The sequence below is a fragment of the Pogonomyrmex barbatus genome, unplaced genomic scaffold (assembly GCF_055798465.1).
Source record: "Pogonomyrmex barbatus isolate J1 unplaced genomic scaffold, ASM5579846v1 scaffold4, whole genome shotgun sequence".
Classification (NCBI taxonomy): domain Eukaryota; kingdom Metazoa; phylum Arthropoda; class Insecta; order Hymenoptera; family Formicidae; genus Pogonomyrmex; species Pogonomyrmex barbatus.
In genome coordinates, this window is record NW_028297138.1 from 9,199,473 (window position 1) to 9,220,382 (window position 20,910).

The 20,910-nt window shown below is 42.1% G+C and overlaps 2 protein-coding genes across 11 annotated transcripts in view; one reads left to right on the plus strand and one right to left on the minus strand.

Moving 5' to 3' along the window:
- The window catches only part of LBR (lamin B receptor), an 87,676-nt gene that overhangs the window by 9,485 nt on the left and 57,281 nt on the right, over positions 1 to 20,910 (minus strand). Inside the window, exon 1 of one of the 5 annotated variants that reach the window (XM_089081160.1) lies at positions 9,173 to 9,867. The exons of the other annotated variants lie outside the window; for them this stretch is intronic. The gene's annotated coding sequence lies outside the window, so the exon portion shown is untranslated. Of the gene's footprint in view, positions 1 to 9,172; positions 9,868 to 20,910 lie in introns of those variants that run through there. 5 annotated transcript variants of the gene reach the window in all.
- Positions 7 to 20,777, plus strand: LOC105433256 (monocarboxylate transporter 9). Of its 6 annotated transcripts, none has more exons than XM_011648451.2 (11): positions 7 to 1,316; positions 14,699 to 15,002; positions 15,389 to 15,532; positions 15,619 to 15,824; positions 15,960 to 16,188; positions 16,496 to 16,953; positions 17,056 to 17,284; positions 17,425 to 17,600; positions 17,688 to 17,910; positions 17,988 to 18,235; positions 18,411 to 20,777. In XM_011648451.2, exons 1-11 carry the CDS (start codon positions 1,218 to 1,220, stop codon positions 18,558 to 18,560), a joined length of 2,466 nt encoding a protein of 821 aa, XP_011646753.1. In that variant the 5' UTR covers positions 7 to 1,217; the 3' UTR covers positions 18,561 to 20,777. The 6 variants fall into 6 exon arrangements, with proteins under 6 accessions (XP_011646753.1, XP_011646754.1, XP_011646758.1 ...); XM_011648452.2 differs by having other exon boundaries at positions 16,514 to 16,953; XM_011648456.3 differs by lacking the exon at positions 7 to 1,316 and adding an exon at positions 3,435 to 3,703.

The window sequence follows — 20,910 nt, forward strand, 5'->3', positions numbered from 1 at the left end:
CGGCGGGGTAGAGCCTGCTGGCGAGAGGGAACTCTTCTCCCCGGCGAGGAGGACCTTCGTCTCTCTCCGGCCTTCTTTTTTTTATCTCCGCGTGGCCGAAATCGGCGGACCCGAGTTTTTCTCTCCCCGCGACACCACGACCTTTCCCATCTCGCGCGCGATCGCGCCTCCGTCAGGTCTTCTTTCCTCTCGGTGTCGGAGCCGGCCGGTGGGTGTGTGCGGGGCACGTCGTGATCGTCGTCCTCATCGCCGTCGAGACGTCGGTACCAACGGTACGCTTCTTGGTAGCGTTCGTTCTTGGTTCTTGCGATCGATCGTCGTGGGATCACCGCGGACGCAGACACACCGGTGAACCAGTGACCTCAAGAGCCATCAGTCAAGTTTTTTTTTTTTTTTTCGTGGAATGTCCACGCCGGTGGTGCCGCAACGTTGCAGAAGTTTTTCCACGTAACTTTCCACGAATCCGTCAAGAATTTGAATGAGGGATCTCTGTGCGACGATAACGACAAATCTCTTCATTGCCGGAGAAGATCGGGTAAGCGCGCGGAGATTATAGACAGAAGACGATTAGTGGTCATATGTTTCACACTGTCGTCGCAGCCGGCGCAGGCCAGTCGAGATATCGACAAGGCCGACTTGGCTCCTCGATGTCACCTCAAGTAGCTTCCTCAAGCGTCGCTGTGGGAATACTGACAAGGAGGTCGTCGGTATCCGGAAGCGCTCCGAATTATAGCGATGATAACAGGAAACGAAGGAATGGGACCGCTCAAGACATATCGCGGTCGGATTTATAAGTGCTAAGAGCACCCAAACGTCAAAGTTCGCCGGCGGACAACGGTCGTTCCACGCGGAAGTGCTCTCTCTCTCTCCCTCCCTCTCTCTCTCTCTCTCTCTCTCTCTCTCGAAGGGTGCGTTACGAAGAGGAATTTACACAATCGATCATCTTCGTACGATCGATTCTCTCGATCGCTCTCGCGAGACAAATGGACGTAGACGTAGTCGAGGAGGCTGGCTTCCATAGGGTCTCCAGATTCATGCCGATGGGGGCGTCGTAAGCCGCCGGTGGGAGGGCTGCGCCGACCCGGATCCTTGTTTCGATCGTCCGAGGGGATTGGTCGATCGGTTGGGTGTCGCCGACGCCTCGGTTTCGACATCGGAACGTCGAAGCGGAAGTCAGGCCTCGTCCCTCGTTCTCCGGGAGGCGCCGCGGCGCTGAAATGGGCCCCGCCACCAGCCGCGAGCAGATCGGCGAGCAGATCGGCGACGATGACGGCCTGCAAATACACCCGAAACCGACGATCGTGGCGAACAATATCGTAAGTGTTTCAACCCCCGTTTTCTCTCTTGCTTCTAAAATCATGTTACGATTCTCTGGAGAAGATGGACACATCCGAATTGCTTTTAGTTTTCTCTTTCATTAAGAAGCTTTCTTCTTTGGATTATTAATAGGAATATATAAATGTATTTTATGTGATTTTATGATACTATTTTATTCAAGATTATATTTTTTTCCTAATGCGATATTATATTGATAATCAATGATTACAAAATATGATATGATAGGTTAAAAATTATAGATAAAAGTTATAGTATACAGTTATAGATAAAAAATTATATTAAAAGTAAGAAAAAACATTTTAAAAATTTTGTCTTTATCGATAAATTTATCTTCTAAATACTTTATCTTTAGGCTTTATCTTCTAAATTTCTGTCTAAATATGATTAGATATACAAATATCTAATCATGATCAATTTTTGAAGCAACGAGTTTGTGCCAAGGTATGATCACAGTAGATAAATAAAAATTATAATCTAATTCGATTTCTTATTGTAATATATATAATTTTGATCGATTATTATTCGATTTATTGATTTATTTCAGGAATAATGCTAATTTAAGTATAGTGAAATGCTTTAATTGATAATTTGCTTATTTTTAGGGAATTAAATTTGCTCTAAATGTTTGCAATTTACAGATCAAGACTAAGAATTTAAATATGATCTATTTCTTTTGTTAAAAATTTAATTTTTAACATTCAATTTTTAAGATCAAATATATTTTCTCGACAATAACAACGCAACTCAATTTCACTATGATCGGTGTGCATCAGCGATTACAATCTACAATTAAGAAATGAATTAAATAAAAATATGCGGAATAATATTCCAACCATGAATCCATATTTCTTACATAGCTTCATCAACGATGGCGAAATTATCTGATTCTTGCAAACACGTAAAGTCCCGGTAATATCGCATTAAGATAACGTTATCACGACTAGCATCGTGCATCGCTCTAAAAAACTGCACACACAAGCATTGCTATAATGTTCAATAATTAAAATAATATGCGGAAGTCTCGTGGATTAGATCACGCACATGTAAGAACTTTAATGAGAAATACTTTCGGTTATTTTCACCCATGTTAATTATCGAATAAAACTTATGCCGTTCTCTCGAAATTGTTATTATCGTTATCGTGACTTAGTGCGAGCTAATTCGCGTTTTGCGGTAAAATTTGGCACGTTTCAACAGCATTGCGACAAGACGTCCAAATCGACATGCACATGGAAAATAGTATTGTATTATATACGGTACGTCCTGTTTCTCTTTTCTCTACCGCACATTATTCCTCAATGATAGATTTCTTGGCCGATTTCCAAGCGATTTTTATTCAACAAAATATAATTGGATGCCATTGTCTACATTTGAACATCTCATTTTTCACTACATCTTCACTTCAATCAAAGAAGCGTTTCGTTCGATCGAAGAATCCGCAAATAAAATTTTTCGACGTTCTAAAATGTCTATCACATATACATATATTATAATATTTTTACTAATCGAAGTCACTAGAACCCGCGTACCCCTTCGGCTCGATTACCGCGATCGTGACGATTCGCACGTGACGACCAGATAATATCGCACGTCGTAATCATCCGCGAGGGAGAGCGAGCGAGAGATCGTCGTTCGGGAAAATCAAATTGCGTGCGTAACGATCGCACGCACTCGAAAGAAGTGTCGCACAGAACTTTGTCCTCGTCGACGACGATGGCTCAACCGCTTTGTTCATGAAGGCGTATCGGTGAATAACGCGCCGACGATCGCGTTTAGAGAGGCGACAGGGCGAAAGAGCGCGGGAGGACATGAGAGAGAGAGAGAGAGAGAGAGAGAGAGAGAGAGAGAGAGAAATATCGAAAGGGAGAGAGCGAGAGAGATAGAGATCGCGGGTGCAGCGGTAACGCAGGGCGGAGGGACGAGCGGAAAGCACCGGGTGTATATACGTGCCGGAGCAAAATGTGACGAGACGTGGGAACGAGACGTGGACGAGACGAGCGCGGCGAGATGCGAAGTTCCTGAGAGAGTGGGGAAATCGCGCGGATGGACGTGTATCGCGTGTCCCGTGTCCGCGCGCCGATTAAGTCGGCCGGTGGTTGAGCAGAACGCGAGGCGAGCGCATTTTGTATTTTCGTTCGCGCGTGTCGCGTTCGCAATTTCACGCCGAGTTAGCTGCCTCTTCTCTTCCTCCCGCGTGTCGTCGCGGATCGTCGCAGGTGCCGTGGCCTCGCGCGCCCGCCGCTCCCGCTCACGCCTCGCCCCACGTCGCTAATTCACGCCGTCGCCCGCGCGCGAGGGTGCATTCGCCTCCAGCCGAGAGGGCAGAACCCGTGCCATCACCCCCGCGATGTCGCCTAAAAATAAGGTAAGTGTAACGGTCGCGCGAAGCGGCCCTGAGAGGCCGCTCTCAATGCCGTTCGAAAGACAATCGGCAATCCTTCAATAATATTATGTAATCGCATATTAATAACGCCAATTAATATGCGAAATATATTATTTTTAAACGATATTATACATAAATCGCAGGCGCAATCGAACAATATTGAGTAATTATAGCGCGACTATTGTTTTTAAAGAAATTGAAATTGATATCATTGTGATTATCGCATTTCCGTCATTATTCGAGGTCGCTCGATGACAAATCCGAAATTCGAACTCAATTATGTCTGATAATGAAGATACAAATGTAATGGTATTAATGTAACGACCACTGTAGCAATATTCAATAACATATTGTTTTAAACGACATCCGTATCAGGATTACTTAAAAATCATCTGATAAAGATAAGTAACGAAACGATGACTCCGCATTTTACATATGTAAAATTCCTAACGTAGCAAGCCTTCGATCTCGCGATATCGCTTCTCTTTCGTCGAAGGATACGTTGGATTTCGCGAAGAACAAATATCCCACGTGGTCTCGAACGATCCCGCGTCTCCGCCTGCGTTAGCAGGAATTCGAATCGAACCGATAGCGAAGCCGACGGCGTATGATTACGTTGTGGGCGTAATTTTTCAACTTTCCGCTTCTTTCTTCCACGAAATTCCGCTGTAATCAATACTCGTCGCATCCACGGCGGCAGCAAATAATTGTGCCATGGAAAGCGATTCGCGCACGGAATTCTACTTTCCATGTATTTTGCATCCCAGATGTTCAAACTGGAAAAACGATTTATTTGTTATTGATATTTGTGGAAAAAAATTCCAGAAGGCCGTCAAGCGTTACGACTTTTTAATAATGGACATCAAGGATCCCACTTGGATATCTCAACTAAACAAATAAATAAATTTCAACAAATAAATTTCGAAATTAAAGTATCAAAAATTAAATATCTTAGTCGTTTATTTGACATTATGCTCGCTTATATACTTGTGATCGTATTATTTTACGGCGACTCGACATTTCGCTACGTGATTCATACGTCGCTAATACTTCGCCGAACAGATATGCATTTCCAGACGATTTACGCACTGCTGTTAATGGACGGGGAAGACAAATTACGCGTACATACAATGAATGTAGTAACGGCGAGGAAAGTCAATTACATGTAAAAAAATTAATATTCACGATTTGAATTTAGAGTAATGATAATTCTGTTCCAATTGTTGAATTTGTTTCTTCTTAAGAGTTTAAAACAATATTAAATACGATAATCTTATTTGGCATTTCATTATTTGGTTTTGTGTCGCCCAAACTCACGCAAGTTCTCTAATTAAGTCTATGTGTCCTTTTAAGTCGCTAATATTTCAGCGCGACGTACAATTCTCGCTTGTGCCGTATTCTTCGTGCGTATCTTTTTAGTATTTATTTCTCAATCGGTCTTTTCAAGGTAAATAGCAAAAAAATATACGCAGCACGAGCGTGCAACTGCGAAATGCGTGAGTGAAAGTGGATTGTAGGCTGACGAGGTTGACGAGGAAATTGATAATGTGACATCGCGATACTGACAAAACGCGATATTATATTCCGGATGACGATACGCTACATCATTTCCGCGAACGTGACTTTTCTTTCTTTGTCGCAATTTCTAAAGTATTATATTAAATACATTTGTATTTACTGCTCTACAATCACTTTCCTTGTTAAAAAGCTTCAACTCGACCAGTACAAAAGAGCGATTCCTAAGGCCGCCATTTCATTTTCTGCGTACCGAGAACGACTTCTACCGCGCAATGGTCCGTAACGCACTCATGACATACTCAAGAGAGATCAAGATCATCTACTTTCCTGTGTGCGAGCCTTATCTCTTGAGTGTTTATTGAACCCGTTATCGTCCTTTATCGATGTCGAACACGCCTCGAATCCGCGGCTGTTCAACCGGCAGATATTAAATCGCGTTTCTGTCTCAGATTATTTTTCGTCGATTAAATTCTCTATCGCGTCAATAACTTCACGAGCGATACGTTCCTAATTGTGTAAGGAGGGGGCACTTGTAGTGACGTAAACTGATAAAATTACAATAATTTGTGCGCACAATGAAAATCACGTTCTCCGTGTGTAAAAAAGTATTTTGCATCTTTTACGGATCTCCTAATTTGCATTCTACCAAGCCTTAATTACGAAAGCTTCCTCTTAATTCTGACAAATTTCTGTTTTACACGCTTCGTTTTCCGCGATGACCGCGTCGAATACGCTCGCGATTGTTTGCGTCTGAGAACGTGGCGCGGAAGCGAGCGGACTTCGCTATCGATAAGCGGCGGTACAATCCAATAAGGATGGAATAATTAGAGCGCATGCACAAACAGTACTAAATGTGACTCATCGTACGCGTTCGAGAACGTTGCTCTTCCTTTGGGCGGTTCCGAAATGCAAATTACATCGCGCGAGCGACAATAATGCGCTTGCGATCAAACGATCTTTCGCGCCATTATGCGAGGAATAGGCGATACCTCACACTCGCTAGTGATCGATCTTTCGTTTATCATTCGTGATGGCCACTTCAATTTTTATCGGCCTTACGAGCGTTCCGCGTAAATTACCAGACCGATAAACGAGCGTAACGCGTAAACGAGCAACTTTGAAACTGTTTTGTTAGAATCGTCTATCTCTTTTGTGAAATATTTGAGCTTTGAGTCGTGCAAACATATGATTATCGCGATCTATCCCGAGATTATTTTTCTCGAAAGAATAATCTCCAGACTTCAATTAAATGCCCGTTTTCAATAAATATTCACTAGCTTAAATATTTTTTTAATTAGAACAAAATTTAATTAAATTAATATTTATAATTAATTAATTCGTGTTAAATAAATTCAATGGAGACATTTTTAATTTATTAATTTCGAATGTATATTTAACAAAGATTTAAAAAATTATTGAGAATTTTACTAGCTTGTTGGACTGAAAAAATTAATTCTATGATAATCGTATATTTTTTAAACTTATAGATTTATAAAAAAAGACATTTAGTTTCTCTGAAGGTTTTTTCGTATTTAACTGTATTAATTTAAGATTTTTTTTAATTTCGAGTTTTATAATCCTACAATACGACATACTTCATGTCTTCGCAAGCTTATAAAAATTATAGTAGTGCATATAAAAAATTGTATAACCCGCCAATAAAATTTCCCAGAGGATTCCAATGGAGCGTTAACGCGGAACTAAAAGTGCGGATTTCTACCGCGACAGATATACCCGTCTGTTTATTCGCGCCGCGCGTTTCGGGCCGCCGCGCGCGACTTTGCTAGGAAACTTTTCCGCGGAGATGAGAAGCAGATGGTGTTTTCATGCGTCCGTGCCCTCGGCTCTAATTGTCGCTGGTTATTATCTAATTAATTCATAAGCGTCATCAGCCGCACGAGCATATCGCGCTGCGCGGTCGCACAGTGCTTCGCGTGATCGGCGCTCCGCGGCCGCGTTCGGGCTAACTTTTGACATTGTCCCGGAATTATTTCTCGCTCGTAACGTGGTCCCGACGTGATTCGCGCCGATAAAGCCGAGGCGAGTCGCCGAGGCGAGCGATTCTCCCGCCGTGATTCTCGCCGCAGCAGGCAAACCCGAGGGAAAACGAGCCTTATCGTACGAGCCACGATACGCGCTATGGCCGATTCGGTGGACCAGCGTCTCGACTGTTTCGTCGTAAGTTCCATCTCTGATTCGATCGAAGACCTCACAATTAGATGGACGGCCTTAAGGCTTTGTTCTAACTGTGGGAGAAGGCGGGACTTTCCACTTGACGCACATCTCTGGTCTCTCAATTCTTAGAATCGCCGAGCAATACGGGGAATTCGAAAATGACGATCGCTCGAGAACCTAAACTGAGGAACTAGCTTTGTAAAATAAATTTCCGACTCTATCAAGTATCATCCATTTATAAGTTTAGCTGAGTACGTGCCTTAAGCCTCTTTTAATTGAAAGCTCCCAATTTAATGTCTATTATTGTAGATGACAGTGTCCCGCAATAGATCAATATAATGAATCACCGATTGGCCGAAACAAAAGCGAACGCGTCAAACATTCCGTTAAAACTAAACCTATAAAATGATTCATTTGATCAAGTTGCTATTTTCTCCAGTCGTAAATAGATCTATTCCTAAGATTACTCTCGGGATGACATTTTTATAGCGATGAGGCAAAGGCATCCCGACGTTTTTGAAGGCTCGAAGCGTACGTGACTCGTTCGATCGATCCGGACATAAAAATCATTCGATTTTAGAGAAATGGAAAGTACCAAAAGAGAAGTCTTTGACACACGTATTTTCGGATTCGCTTTTCTTTAGGGCTATATAAAAACAGGATTTGCGACTTAGGGTCTCGAGATGGATCGAAGCGTCCCTGTGGGAAGGCTCCCTCTCCCGATGATCGGTGCGGATGACGCGCGCTGGAAAATGCGGCGCGCGCGTGTCCCTTGATGCCGCCGAAGCGGATGCGCTTTGCCGTGACACGCCACGCAATTCTGCGTCCGAGTGGGGATGCACGCGCGCGCGAGAGAGAGCAAGCGAGAACGCAGCGTGCACGTAGGTGAGGAGCTTCGCACAGTGCCGCGTCTCGACGAGGGTCACGCGCGCGCTTCGCGAGGAACCGCCGCGCGTCGGAATTCCCGTCAACGCGAAAGCGACCGATTTCCGCTTGGAGAATCGGGATCACGTCGCGCGAGTGACGAGGCGGACTTCGTCGCGAGACTTCGCCCGACTTCGTCCGCCTCGACTCGCCTCGAAAGGTCGCATATCGCGTCAATTTGAATATACAATTCTCATCGAGAAACTATGCTCTAGATCGAACGAGGTGAATTTTTATTGCTCTATTGTTTGATTTGTCGGCCCGCCGATCTCGAGGCCGATTTTGGTGCTAACTAGAGACATCGCCCGCTCTCTTTCTCTCTCTCTCTCTCTCTCTCTCTCTCTTTCTCTCTTCTCGAGCGCACGTCGCAGCGAGGAACAAGGCGCGATTTAGGGAACGACACGCACGACGCGAAGAAGAACGAACTCGCGCTTTGTTCGCGGAAGTTCGACGAGCTTCGAGAGTCGCCGCGCGTTCTCGAGTATAAATAGAATTTGCCGTGCTGCGCCACGGATATCCTCGATATAGTGCCACTCTGGACGTTCTTGATTGCGCGCAAGCTGTCAGTGTATCGAGAAAGTCCGAGATTCGTGGACTCTTCGCGAAGGAAAGAAAAAAAAATTACCAGTGAATTACCCGCGTGATTATCTCGCACGTGGATGCATCGAGAACCACTCGAGACGAGTACTCTCGACTGTTTTGCGCACGGAGCTTGAAGGAGATGTATCAGGATTGTGCGGAAGCGTCGATTCGATCTCGAAGATGTTGTCGAGGGAGAGAAAGAGAGAGATGAAATCTGTACGATTGAACACGACGATATAGACTGAATCGTACCATTTTCTTCCAAAGTCGCATGAATGCCACCGTTCTTCTCGAGTGACATCCGCGGGAAATGACGATTTTTTTGCGTTGAGTCGTGATATCTTCTTTCTGCAAAAGTGCATTAAAACCTACTCCACAAAACGCTGTGACGTTCACAATTTTTTTTTTTATTTAATGCCAGTGTTCCACCTTCCACAGACGAGAAAACGAGAGCGTGATTTTTATTCTTTGTGGGATACTTTGGAGGATGTTCGGTTACTTTCAAACATTTTGTTTTCGAACACTCGTGTTTTTACCAAGCGTCCCGTGGTATTTCGAAATTCCCGCGAAGTGAAGAGACTCGTTAAATTTGTCGCGGATTTAACGCTACGCGTGCAAACTGTCATCAGCGGTTCCTCTCGAGCTCGCTCCTTCTCGCAGCCGGATCGACAAACACGTGCAAGCACGTATTCGCGCCCAAGCACGTATATCGAATCAATGGTTGTGACGAAATCCGTCGCGAGGACGAGAGAACGAGAGGGAACATTAGCAGCATTAAGTGCAACGGGACGCGTTACTGAACGGGAGGAGTTCGCACAATCGCGCGATTGATTCTGCTGACGCACGAAGTTCAGGAACCCGAGCACCTTGGAAACGGCGTGCTATATCTATACGTGACAAAACGCGGGGAAAACAAGGGATCGAGCGCACGGTGCACACGCATCTTTTGTCCATGAAATCCACGTGAGTCACTTGCACGTGCGCAAGTCGTGAGAAAATCTTGTTGCGCGATTAAAGTTTCCTTCTCATTGTTGAGAGAAACCGACTCCGCTTTGATTCCCAGTGTGATAAAGAGGGCAAATCACACTGCGAAAGATATCATTACAGTTTTCAATGAAATCAATTAGAAGAAGAATGAAAGAAGTCCAGTAATAAGATTTCACGATAAAAAAGAAAACTAGAGTGAAGAAAAGATTCTCTCTCGCGAATCAGAGGCAGTGCCAAACGAGAATTGCTGGAGCGAAAAGTCGAAGGGATAAATTGGAACGAGACGCGGCGAGAAAAAAATCGCCGTCAGGGAACGAAAATCGGGAGAAATTTACGTGACGATTACGCGCGGTTTATCGAGAAGTAAACAGTCTGAACCGAAAAGAGAAAGGAGTGCGAGAGGAACCAAGAGTCACGTCAAGAAAACTGTTGCACCTCCGCGCATCGAGGGCACCGCCAATATCACTCCGTCCTCACTCGCAGGGCACTCTCCTTGAATCGGAGAGAAGATCGAGGGGAGATCCCCCTCTCCCACTTTCCTGCTTTTGCATCAACGGCGAGTTGCCGGGTGCCGGCGCGACGCGCGCTGCGCGCGATGGCAGTGCGCTAAGCGAGCGAGTGCGGACGACGACGCGAGCGCGCCAGCAGTGCAGGTTGGAGTCGACATGGCAGCGGACTACGACGAGTGATCGTCGACGGGTGAATTGGCGGGTCGGCAGGAGAGACAGAAGGGGAGAGAGAGAGAGAGAGAGAGAAGCGAGTGGTGCAGAGTCGCGGAAGGACAACGCGGGCGTGACACAGAGAACGAAGGGACTTCGGCGGAGATAAAGTCCGCTGCCGCGGACGAAGAGAGCGGCGTCGCGAGTCGCGCCGCGCCGCGTCGCCGCGAGTCGCGTCAGGCGGGCTCGAAAATAGAACGCGGTTGCGACCGCGAGCGAGCGCAAAGGGAGAGGAGAGGACCGGCGACGAGGGAGGAGAGAAAAGGAGAGAAAGAGAGAAGAGAGTGACTGACAGTTTAAGGCGGTCGTAGAATGTCGCGAGTGTCGCTCAACAAGTCGCAGTACGGCTCGCGTCGCGTCCGCAAGATCAGCTCGGTACGGTTTGTATGATACATTGTGGAGAGCGAGAGCATGGCTGTGGTTGTGATTGTGTGTGCGTGTGTGTGCGTGCGTGTGTGCGTGCGTGTGTGCGTGCGTGTGTGCGTGCGTGCGTGTGCGTGCGCACGCGTCGTCGGTTAAGAATTCCCATCTTCCCATCTTCCTTCCTGTCTGTCCTCTCTCTCGTTCCGGTTGCAATGTGCTTTCCTACCTAAGTGTGATCCGCATGTTTTCGAATACACTGATCGGAGCTGACTGAACCTGACCTGAACCCGAAGTGTGATTTAAAGGACGTCCTACGGGTTAACGAAAACATTAAGACGAGTCGTCAGATTTTTTTCAAAAATCACTTTCCGAAAGATATCCCGTAGAGTCTTTCACTTTGCTCCAATGCAGATGAACAGCTGAAGATTAGACGAAAGGAATTATGAATGGATTTTCGTCATGAAACGTCAGACCTAACACATGTTGGAGTGCGGAAAATTCACGTTGCCAATTACGACACGTGTCCTCGTATCTCGACGTTGGCCGAAGGTTTATCGATTTCCGCGCAATCTGGCCGGACGAGGCGGTAATTCGCAGCGCAGTTTACGCAGTCTCTCGGCCGCGCGAGAACGACGATCGCTATTTACGTGCCGTCGTCTATAATCATCCGTCGCGCATTCGCGCAGTTCTTTTCTTGCGACGAGAAGGCGCGACACGTGACTTAGCCTTGACAATCGGGGCCGATTGATCAACGAGAGGCTAGGCGCTGATAGCCGCGCGATATACGCAATGCGCTTTGCGTACCTCGCATCGCGATGATGCGTAAGTGCACGTATACATGCTGCACGCGTGCGCGCGTGTTAACGACAATGGCGAGCACAACAAGGTCGAACAAATTGCGAGGCGAGCACGCGAACCTCCCGGGGAGGGAGAGAGAGAGAGAGAGAGAGAGAGAGAAAGCGAGGTTCGCGTCTCCCGTCGTCGGGTGGCGCGATCGGGATGACAGCGCGCGTGCGATCAGCTGATCAGCTGTGGCCTTCCGTCCGGCCGAGTCACTCGCGCGAGCGCGCGCGCCGCATTTAAATTCGTCTCCGTGGCCGCGACACGCGAGGTCGTTGATCCAAATTCATTAGCGCTGGCGACTCGATGCCTCGCGGCGAGATGTAAAACGGTACGACAAATAATCTCGAGACGTATTGTCCCCTTTAATTATTTTTCATCTCGTCTCGCCCCCCCCCCTCGAACGGGAGAATTCAAATTTTACACGACTCTCCGCGCGGAGACTGGCAAAACGTTCCGTGACCTTTACCAATGACGAGATGACGCAATGAATTTTATACATTGAGATCCATACAATCGGATTGCAATTGAAATTATGACATATAAACGGATGACAACTGAAACCGTGTAAAATTCATACGCGAACCAAGTTGTACGAATTATACAGTATGTTATTCCATTATTCTGATTTTATCGTCAGACAGAACTGATGATGAATTACACTACCTTAACTAACAAAAAATTAAATCAGACAAGGTATTTTTTATAGATTTTTGTATACTGAAAACGATGTCAAATTTTTCCAACACATCAGAGTTTTAAAATAATCTATAATATGCAAAAATTGATTTTTTTGCAATATTTGAAAATTTTTTATGTTATGAAGAATTTAATTAGAATTTTAGTAGAATTTTGTTAAGATAGAGGCAATAAAATAAAAATAACAAATTATCTGTTTTTCATCATATTAAACTCCATTATTTTAGAAATTTGACATTTTGCTGAAAAAATTTGATTTGCGGCATCGTTTTCAGCAATTAAAAATCTAAAAAGAGCTTGTCTGTTTCAAAATAATTAAAAAAAATTGTTTCGTAAATTTTGTATATTATTCGACTGATAACTTACTAATCATTAAATTTCAGCTTGTCTCCTCTGATTGTTGAAGTAATTAATGATATTTTGAGCATTATTTGCTTTCATTGATTCTCGTGGATCAATAATCTCGTGTAATTATCATAGGAACATCTGCGAGAACGCTAAAACATTGTTGATTAGTCGTATCGCGTGGGTGCACTTCGATATTTCCCCTTCTCGATCATCACGGTATTAATACCATGATATTAATAAACTGTTTTTTTTTTCATTAAAGCTCAACATGAACTCGCGTGCACTTACCGTTTTATAAACACCTCAATGATTAAGTTAGATTGGGGGATATTAGATTGGGGGGGGGGGGGATAACATTAAACGATTTAACAAATCAATATCTTTTATAAATGCAATTTATCTCAAAACTTTACTTACAAAAATTCTTCTTTAAATATTAATAAATTGCAAACGCGAGGAATTGTAAATTACGTTCTTCTTTAAACAGCTTGGAAAAATGAATTAAAGAAATCTTTCTTAATTTATAGTATTGCATTTCGTATAATGAATCGCGTGTTAATGATTCAGCGACGAACCTAATTACATCTCTGTAGAACGCAGTTTGGATCGCAAACAACCGTTTCTTTTATCGATTCGATCTTGGCGTGGCATTCTACGCGAGCAATGCATCACCTTGGCCAGATGTAGCCTTAGAGGCTGATTAAGTCACAGCAGCTATTTAATATCTATGCTGGCGTTTGCGTTGTGAGATCATCCTATCGCGCGTACTACGATGTCTTCTGTTCTCGCGTTACGCCCCGCGATAATTTTCAGGACGAAGAATTAACGAGATCGCCGAGCCGTGGCACACGAGTTTGCATATGTGCGCGCGTTCTCCGATTTTCTCTTCTATTGTGTGCGTCTATTTCTGGTGTGTTCTGAACATTTCTTTCGCACATATTCGAAACACGTTTCTGCGAGAAAAGAGCAGCGGAACGCAAAATGAAAAAAAGTTATACGAATATAAGCACGAATTTTCAAAGGAAATTATATTTAAAAAATTAGAATTTTAGAATTTTAAAAATTAGAATTTTAGAAATTATATTAATGTATGAAAAAAAATTTTACATTTTGCATATAAAAATTTTTTTTTTTCGTCGATGCATTATTGCCATATTGACTTAGTAAATAACGTAACTTCGACTCGATAATTTTTAAAACGTTTATTTGCAAAGTAAATCGAAAAGATATTGTGTCTATTCGTGAGTTAGAATGGGTAAGTTCCAATGGGCTACATTTTATAAGCCGACGAATTAGAGACTAGGTACTCTACGTGTATGCACGAAAGGAAGCTTTTTCTTAAAGTATTCAAGGTGAACGACAGCCTCGTTCAAGGTAAATGCAATGCGTCTGTACCAACGCGAGATGTAACAATCCTCAATTATATGCGTTTGCTAGTTTTTTTCCTGTGAAACTATTAAGAAAATACGCGGCCCAAGTATATGTTGTCACGTAATTACCCGTGCTGAATTATCGCACCGTAAAAATTCGAGTCGCGAAACAGTGTAAGTAACAGCTGTACTTCATAATAATTTCTTATCGCATTAGCGGGAATAAATGCAAGGTTTGCGAGAATAAAAAACGCATCGCTAAAAATATTTTATCTTTCAAATGTTTCCTTCTCTGACACATGAATTATTTTCTTATAAATAAAACATCTCGTAAAGGGAATTTTTACGAGGGAATGAACGTGTTTTATAAACGCGTAAAGTGTATCGTTTTGTTTCGTAACTCCGTTAAGAATAGCCATCGGTTATCCTCACGCTATATGTCTTTCTTGCAGACGGAGAGCGAATACTCTGTGGAGGAACAATCGAGATTAACGGGAACCGATGGACCGGGTGGCGATGAAGCCTCACCGGAAGACGAGGGAGGTTCGCTCTGCGAATACCACGATATACCACCACCGCCGGACGGCGGTTACGGTTGGGTGGTGGTATTTGCATCATTCATGTGTAACATGATAGTGGACGGCATCGCCTACACGTTCGGCGTCTTTCTGGGAGAGTTTGTTAAATATTTTGGAGAAGGAAAGGGCAAGACCGCCTGGGTTGGCTCGTTGCTGTCTGGAATGTACCTCAGCGCTGGTAAGACCGTCATATTGAATATTTAAAATTTTATCAAGTGAACTTTAAAGCGCACTACCGTTATCAGAAAATATCATAATATCATAATCTATTCTATAAAAAAAAAAAAAAAAAAAAAAAATCAATTTCCCTGTAGCAAGAATTTCATTTAAACTGCCAAAAACATTTCACGTCGACGTACGAGACGAGCAATCTTATCTTTCAGTCGAATCTTGAAGTACGCTTTATCTAAATGAAAAAATTAAATTACGATCTCGATGTGACGATGGTTATCGATAACATTCATACTACGCTTTAAACGTAGCCATTAAAATAAAATTTTAATGGTGTATTATACACATTACTCCCATATATACATATTACATTGTTTTAATTTTTCCTCGTAGGCCCCGTCGTCAGTGCTTTAACGAATAAATATGGCTGTAGAGCAGTATGTATGGCGGGGAGTTTCTTAGGCGCCGCCGCATTTGTACTTTCGACGTTTTCGAGCAGTGTAAATATGCTTATGGTAACTTACGGTATTATGGGAGGTGCGTAACGACCCACTCTTTGACCGGCACTGTTTGCACTTCGCCGAATTTCTTCGTTCTTTATGTCTCTACAATTATTCTTTTAGGAATTGGATTTGGTTTGATATATCTGCCCGCGGTAGTTTGCGTAGGTTATTACTTTGAAACCAAGAGATCCCTGGCAACCGGTATCGCAGTATGCGGATCTGGATTTGGTACGTTTGCGTTCGCGCCTCTTGCGACCATGTTGCTGGAGGCATACAGCTGGAAGGGAGCAAACCTAATCCTGGCTGGCCTCATCTTAAATTGCGCAGTAAGTAGACAGTGTGAAATCGCTCTCTCGCTGCTCCTCGCTGCTCTGATTGTGCAGGGGTAAACACAACGCTTTAGATTAATCGGGATGGCATCTCGTGTATCTGATAAAAATATTCTAATAGATGATTTTTAGGTATTTGGCGCCATGATGAGACCTCTAGAATATCCAAAAGCTTCTTCCGTTAAGCCGTTATTGCAAAGAATGGCTGAGGAGAAGAGATTTCAAATGGAACGTGGTAGTATCGGCGGTTCCTATTTTATGGTACAATTGCCGGACGGATCCATGGAGAAAAGGATGAAAATGCCCATTAATATTGATCCCGGTGTTCATTCCAGCTTCAATTTAGACCAATTAGTGCCTGGTAAGGAACCTTGACGATTAAATTTGAAAATATCCGGGTGGTTTTAAATGTGGAGTAAGTCACAAATGTTGGAAATTTAGTTGACCATATTTTTTCTCTTAATTATGTTATCATCCAATTTTAAAAAATATTTTTTTAATTGGTATAAAAATTTGTTTAATTATTCAAGAGACTTTTTTAAAACGTATACTGGTTTAATTATTTTAAAGTCAAATTACGTTACTTGTGTTGTTTCCATAAACATGGGTGCTTTCCAAATAATCGAAATGACAATGTGGTACTTCATTCAATACCCATAATATTAAAGGAACTCCTTTAACACCAGTTCCGACGGTGCCAACCCTCCCCACAATATCCGAAGTGAAGGTACAAGAGCACTCTTCCAGTGGACATACTAGTGATAGCGGCAGTATGGATTTAAAGAATATTTCCAACAAGTCCAAAAGCAAGAAGAGTATCGATGAAACCAAAGACACGAAGGACGCGGAGAAGCCCGAGAACGAGTTTAATAAGACGATAATCCCCAGAAATGCGTCGCAGCCGGCTTTCACGACTCACGTTCAAGGTTTGCCTAAAAACGGCTCCGTGCCATTCTTTGACAGAATCCGTAAAACTAGTACCAGCGAACGCTACAAGCCTAGCCTTAGTGCAATAAAGAACTCGAGGACAACGCTTAATTCTAATGGAGATATCAGAAAGAGCTTGCATCTCAGACTTTCGACGAGCAGTATGTTGGGATCGCGAAATAACAATGCTGAAGTTGACGTAAGTGATACTCTTAGTACTATAATTTTTCATACTATTTTTCTGAAATAAGTTAGTCACACAGACATATTATTTTAAATATGTGATATTTGTCCGCTTTAGGATAGTGAAAGTATTACTTTCACTACCAGTAAAGCTAGTATCCCAAAGGAGAAACCAATGATGGTCCGTCCCTTATCACGAAAGGATATTTTTTACAGTGGTAGCGTAGTCAATTTACCAGAATACCAAAGCCAGAAATCCCTCGCCAATTACCGTCAGAGTGTTATATCTATTCCGAAATCTGTACGTGGTGACTTGAAAGATGTTGATATTGAAAAAGCGCAACAACGTATGTATATCATTTTTTTTTTCATAAATGTTAAATATGTACACTAAACATATATATATATTAATAATAAATGTAAAATATCATGTAACAATCTATATTACTAAAACTCAGAGAAAATAATATAAATTAAAAATTTCTAGAACCTTTGTGTCCATGCTTGGTATTACCTGAATCATTTAAGGAAGCTTTAGCGACTATGATGGATATGTCTCTGTTGAAAGATCCCGTTTTCCTTCTAATTGGTATTAGCAACGTGTTTGGCATGGCTGGACTGTATGTTCCTTTTGTATATCTGGTGGATGCCGCGGTCTTAGACGTACGTTATTTATTAATCTTTTGAGATATCTTTGACATTGGATTGTTACGCGATATGTGTTCAATGACGTCGTTCCTTTCTTTCAAGGGAATTGAAAGCAACTCTGCATCATTCTTATTATCCATTATTGGAATAACGAATACCATAGGTCGTGTGGCTTGTGGATATATCGCCGACTTTCCGCAAGTCGACTCCTTGTTGTTGAACAATATCTGCTTAATTATATCTACAATTGCAGTAGCGGCTACGCCGTTTTGTCATACTTATGTCGCTTATATTATCATGAGTATATTTTTCGGTTTAGCAATATGTAAGTATCGTGCAATTATCAATTATCTATTATTTTAAGTAGAAACTAAAAGTTTATTTTATCTTTGCATATTTTAGCTGGATATATCTCATTAACATCGATCATCTTGGTGGATCTCTTGGGATTAGACAAGCTAACGAACGCTTTCGGCCTTTTAATTCTATTCAGAGGGGCTGCCGCTATAGTTGGTTCACCCTTAGCAGGCGCTGTTTACGATGCGACGCAAAGTTATAGCATCCCGTTCTTCATGGCAGGGTTCTTCTTCCTCGTAAGCACTATTACTAGTTTCATGGCCCCTGCTATGAAACGGTGTACCACACCGCAGGTAAAAATGTAACTTATATTAATGTTTTATTTGGTGTCACTTAATTTAAACCGCGTAGTTTTTTGCATTTAACGTTAGCAGCTATTGTTTCGAATGGTTCGTGAGATTTTTGATAAACGATAATTTTTATCGGTGTTACGCGATAATTACTAAATTGCTTTACTTGCTTTTATAGACTCAACCTGTGATATTAGATACATTGACTCCAATCGACGAAGATATTGAGGAAGAGAATGAGGAGGATATACCGGAGATAGTAGAAACCGCGCCGTCACCCTTAGAGCCACCCGAGAAAGAGATCAAGCAAATAGAGTCTGTTTTATAAGTATTTCTGATCTTTTTTAAACGGATTATAAAAAAATCGCCTTCACTCCGAGCCACACTGTGATAGGGCTGCTACTTTTGAAGTCTTAAATGAAAGGTACTTCTTTGTTACACACTTAATCGATAAAGCACAAATTAGTGGCAATACCTGATGGAATTTTTATCGTACTTAGACTTGTACCATTGTATGTTTTGTCATTTGTTTTGTTTTTTTATTGATGATGATAAACGATATATACGCGCGAAAATGCCATCAGGTACTTATTGTTAGTTGCCTATATGTAATAGTGAGTGATAGAACGTTTTATTAACCTAATCAGTATCGATCAAGCAGTATATATTATAGAGAAAGAAAAAAAAAAGATGTTAAAATGCTCTTGCACGTGCATATCGAGTAATCTTGTATAAATTATTAATCTGCATCATAGAAACATAATACCATGTAAAATCGGATATCATATAATACGCAGGCATACAAGGATTGGTCAAGGTATTGTTGATTGGACGCTCGTTTCAATCATGACGCTTAACAGTGTGTAGACAAATGTTATTCTATGCACTCTATTTTATTAACTGTAACATATTTCGCGTTATATATCTCCTCTATAGCGTGAAAATAACTCGAGTACGAAACAACGACGATGTCTTTTAGTCTAATCAACGTATGCTTGACCATCCTTGATCGAGAGAATCCCACCAATGACCTATCGTGTTAGTTAAATCTATTTTTGGCCGCATCCAAAGATACAACTCGAATTATATTCATGATTCAGAGAGATATTTTCTTGCATACTTGCGATAAATGTATCTATAATACATATGTATACATATACATGCATGTGTATACATGTATGTATGAGCGAAAGAATGTGAATTACTAATTTACGCGCAATAAATATATCTCTGTTGCGCGCAGCAACTGTAAATAATTTATAGAGAAATATATGTATGTATGTGTTTTATATATATATATATATATATATATATATGTGTGTGTGTGTGTATGTATGTATGTATGTATATATAAAACACACACATATATATGAACACATATACATATATATGTGTACATATATATATATATATATGTACGTACACATATATATGTATATAAATTTATAACGAACTCTATAATTAAGTTAATGAGCTTTAGAATTAAGCTAAGAATGAAGCTCATAATTAAAAGTTATGAGTTCCCTGCACGCTGGAGTCTCGCTGTGAGCGAGACTTCGCGCAATTAATGTATTCATAATAAGAGATAATTAACGCATTGTTAGATAGATTAATTAATATATTGATTATCCGAAACAGAGAATTCTTGTTTGATCGATGTGTAAAGGAACGCGTCTCGCCTGCTACAGCTAGTTTGTATAAATGGATTTAAGCGTTTAGTTGATGGGACTGACTGTGTCGTGCAAAATAGCACTTTAGGGAGCACATTAATTAGTGAAAAACTAATTTCGAGTTGACATGTCCCACGTGACGCCATGCGCAAGCGATTGGAAGCGTTTCGCGTGTGTGCGAGTGTGTACATGTAAGTAACTAATTTTATTATAACGATGAAGATCATTATCGGATCGATGTAATTAGCGTTTGCGAGAGAGGAACATATGCCTATAGACGTACACACGCGACAAACACACGTACGTGTATAAATATGAGTTATGTAATTCTACACAAAGAGATCGAGGGGGAGGAGCTCATTGTAAATTTTGTTGAGTGACAAATGCACGCGTTACACCGCGTACACTGTATATACGACATCATAACGATTACGATTAATTATTACTATCGATCGCGCGCGGTTGTTGGTGAAGATAAACGAAAGAGAATAAAAAAGAGGTAGAGGAAGGAGAAATTGTTGATATATCAATAATGAAAACCAACAGTGCTATTACACTATTCGTCACCGCTGCTCTGCTATTGTAACTTTTATCATCCAACACAATTACAATATTATCGTAGTACAATTACGCGAGTGCACGTTACTTACGTTTCGTTTTTCGCAATCGTGCAAGAAGAAGGAAAAAAAGGAAGAAGATGATGAAGAAGATAAAGAAGAAGCTGTGCGTACGTTTTGTGGGTTCAATCAAACGCGACTGTAGCATGTATGTGTATGCGGCCATTTGCGTATGAAAATGCGTGTATACACGCGTGCACGCGCGCTGTGACGAAAATTTCGCGCGCGCGTAGAGAGAGAGAGAGAGAGAGAGAGAGAGAGAGAGAGAGAGAGAAAGAGAGTTACATTATATATTATTAGATTATATATAAATAGAGCATCGACGCGCGCGTGCTCGCGTGACATTTTCCACGCGCACGTTCAGCATGTAGGCGGAACGAACTTTACGTAC

Bases quoted from the DNA above. Each gene is read 5' to 3' on its own strand.
- LOC105433256 (XM_011648451.2), top strand. From the start codon at position 1,218: ATGGGCCCCGCCACCAGCCGCGAGCAGATCGGCGAGCAGATCGGCGAC. The intron at 1,317-14,698 runs GTAAGTGTTTCA...TCTTTCTTGCAG, and splicing joins CGATCGTGGCGAACAATATC to ACGGAGAGCGAATACTCTGT. The intron at 16,189-16,495 runs GTAAGGAACCTT...ATAATATTAAAG, and splicing joins TTTAGACCAATTAGTGCCTG to GAACTCCTTTAACACCAGTT.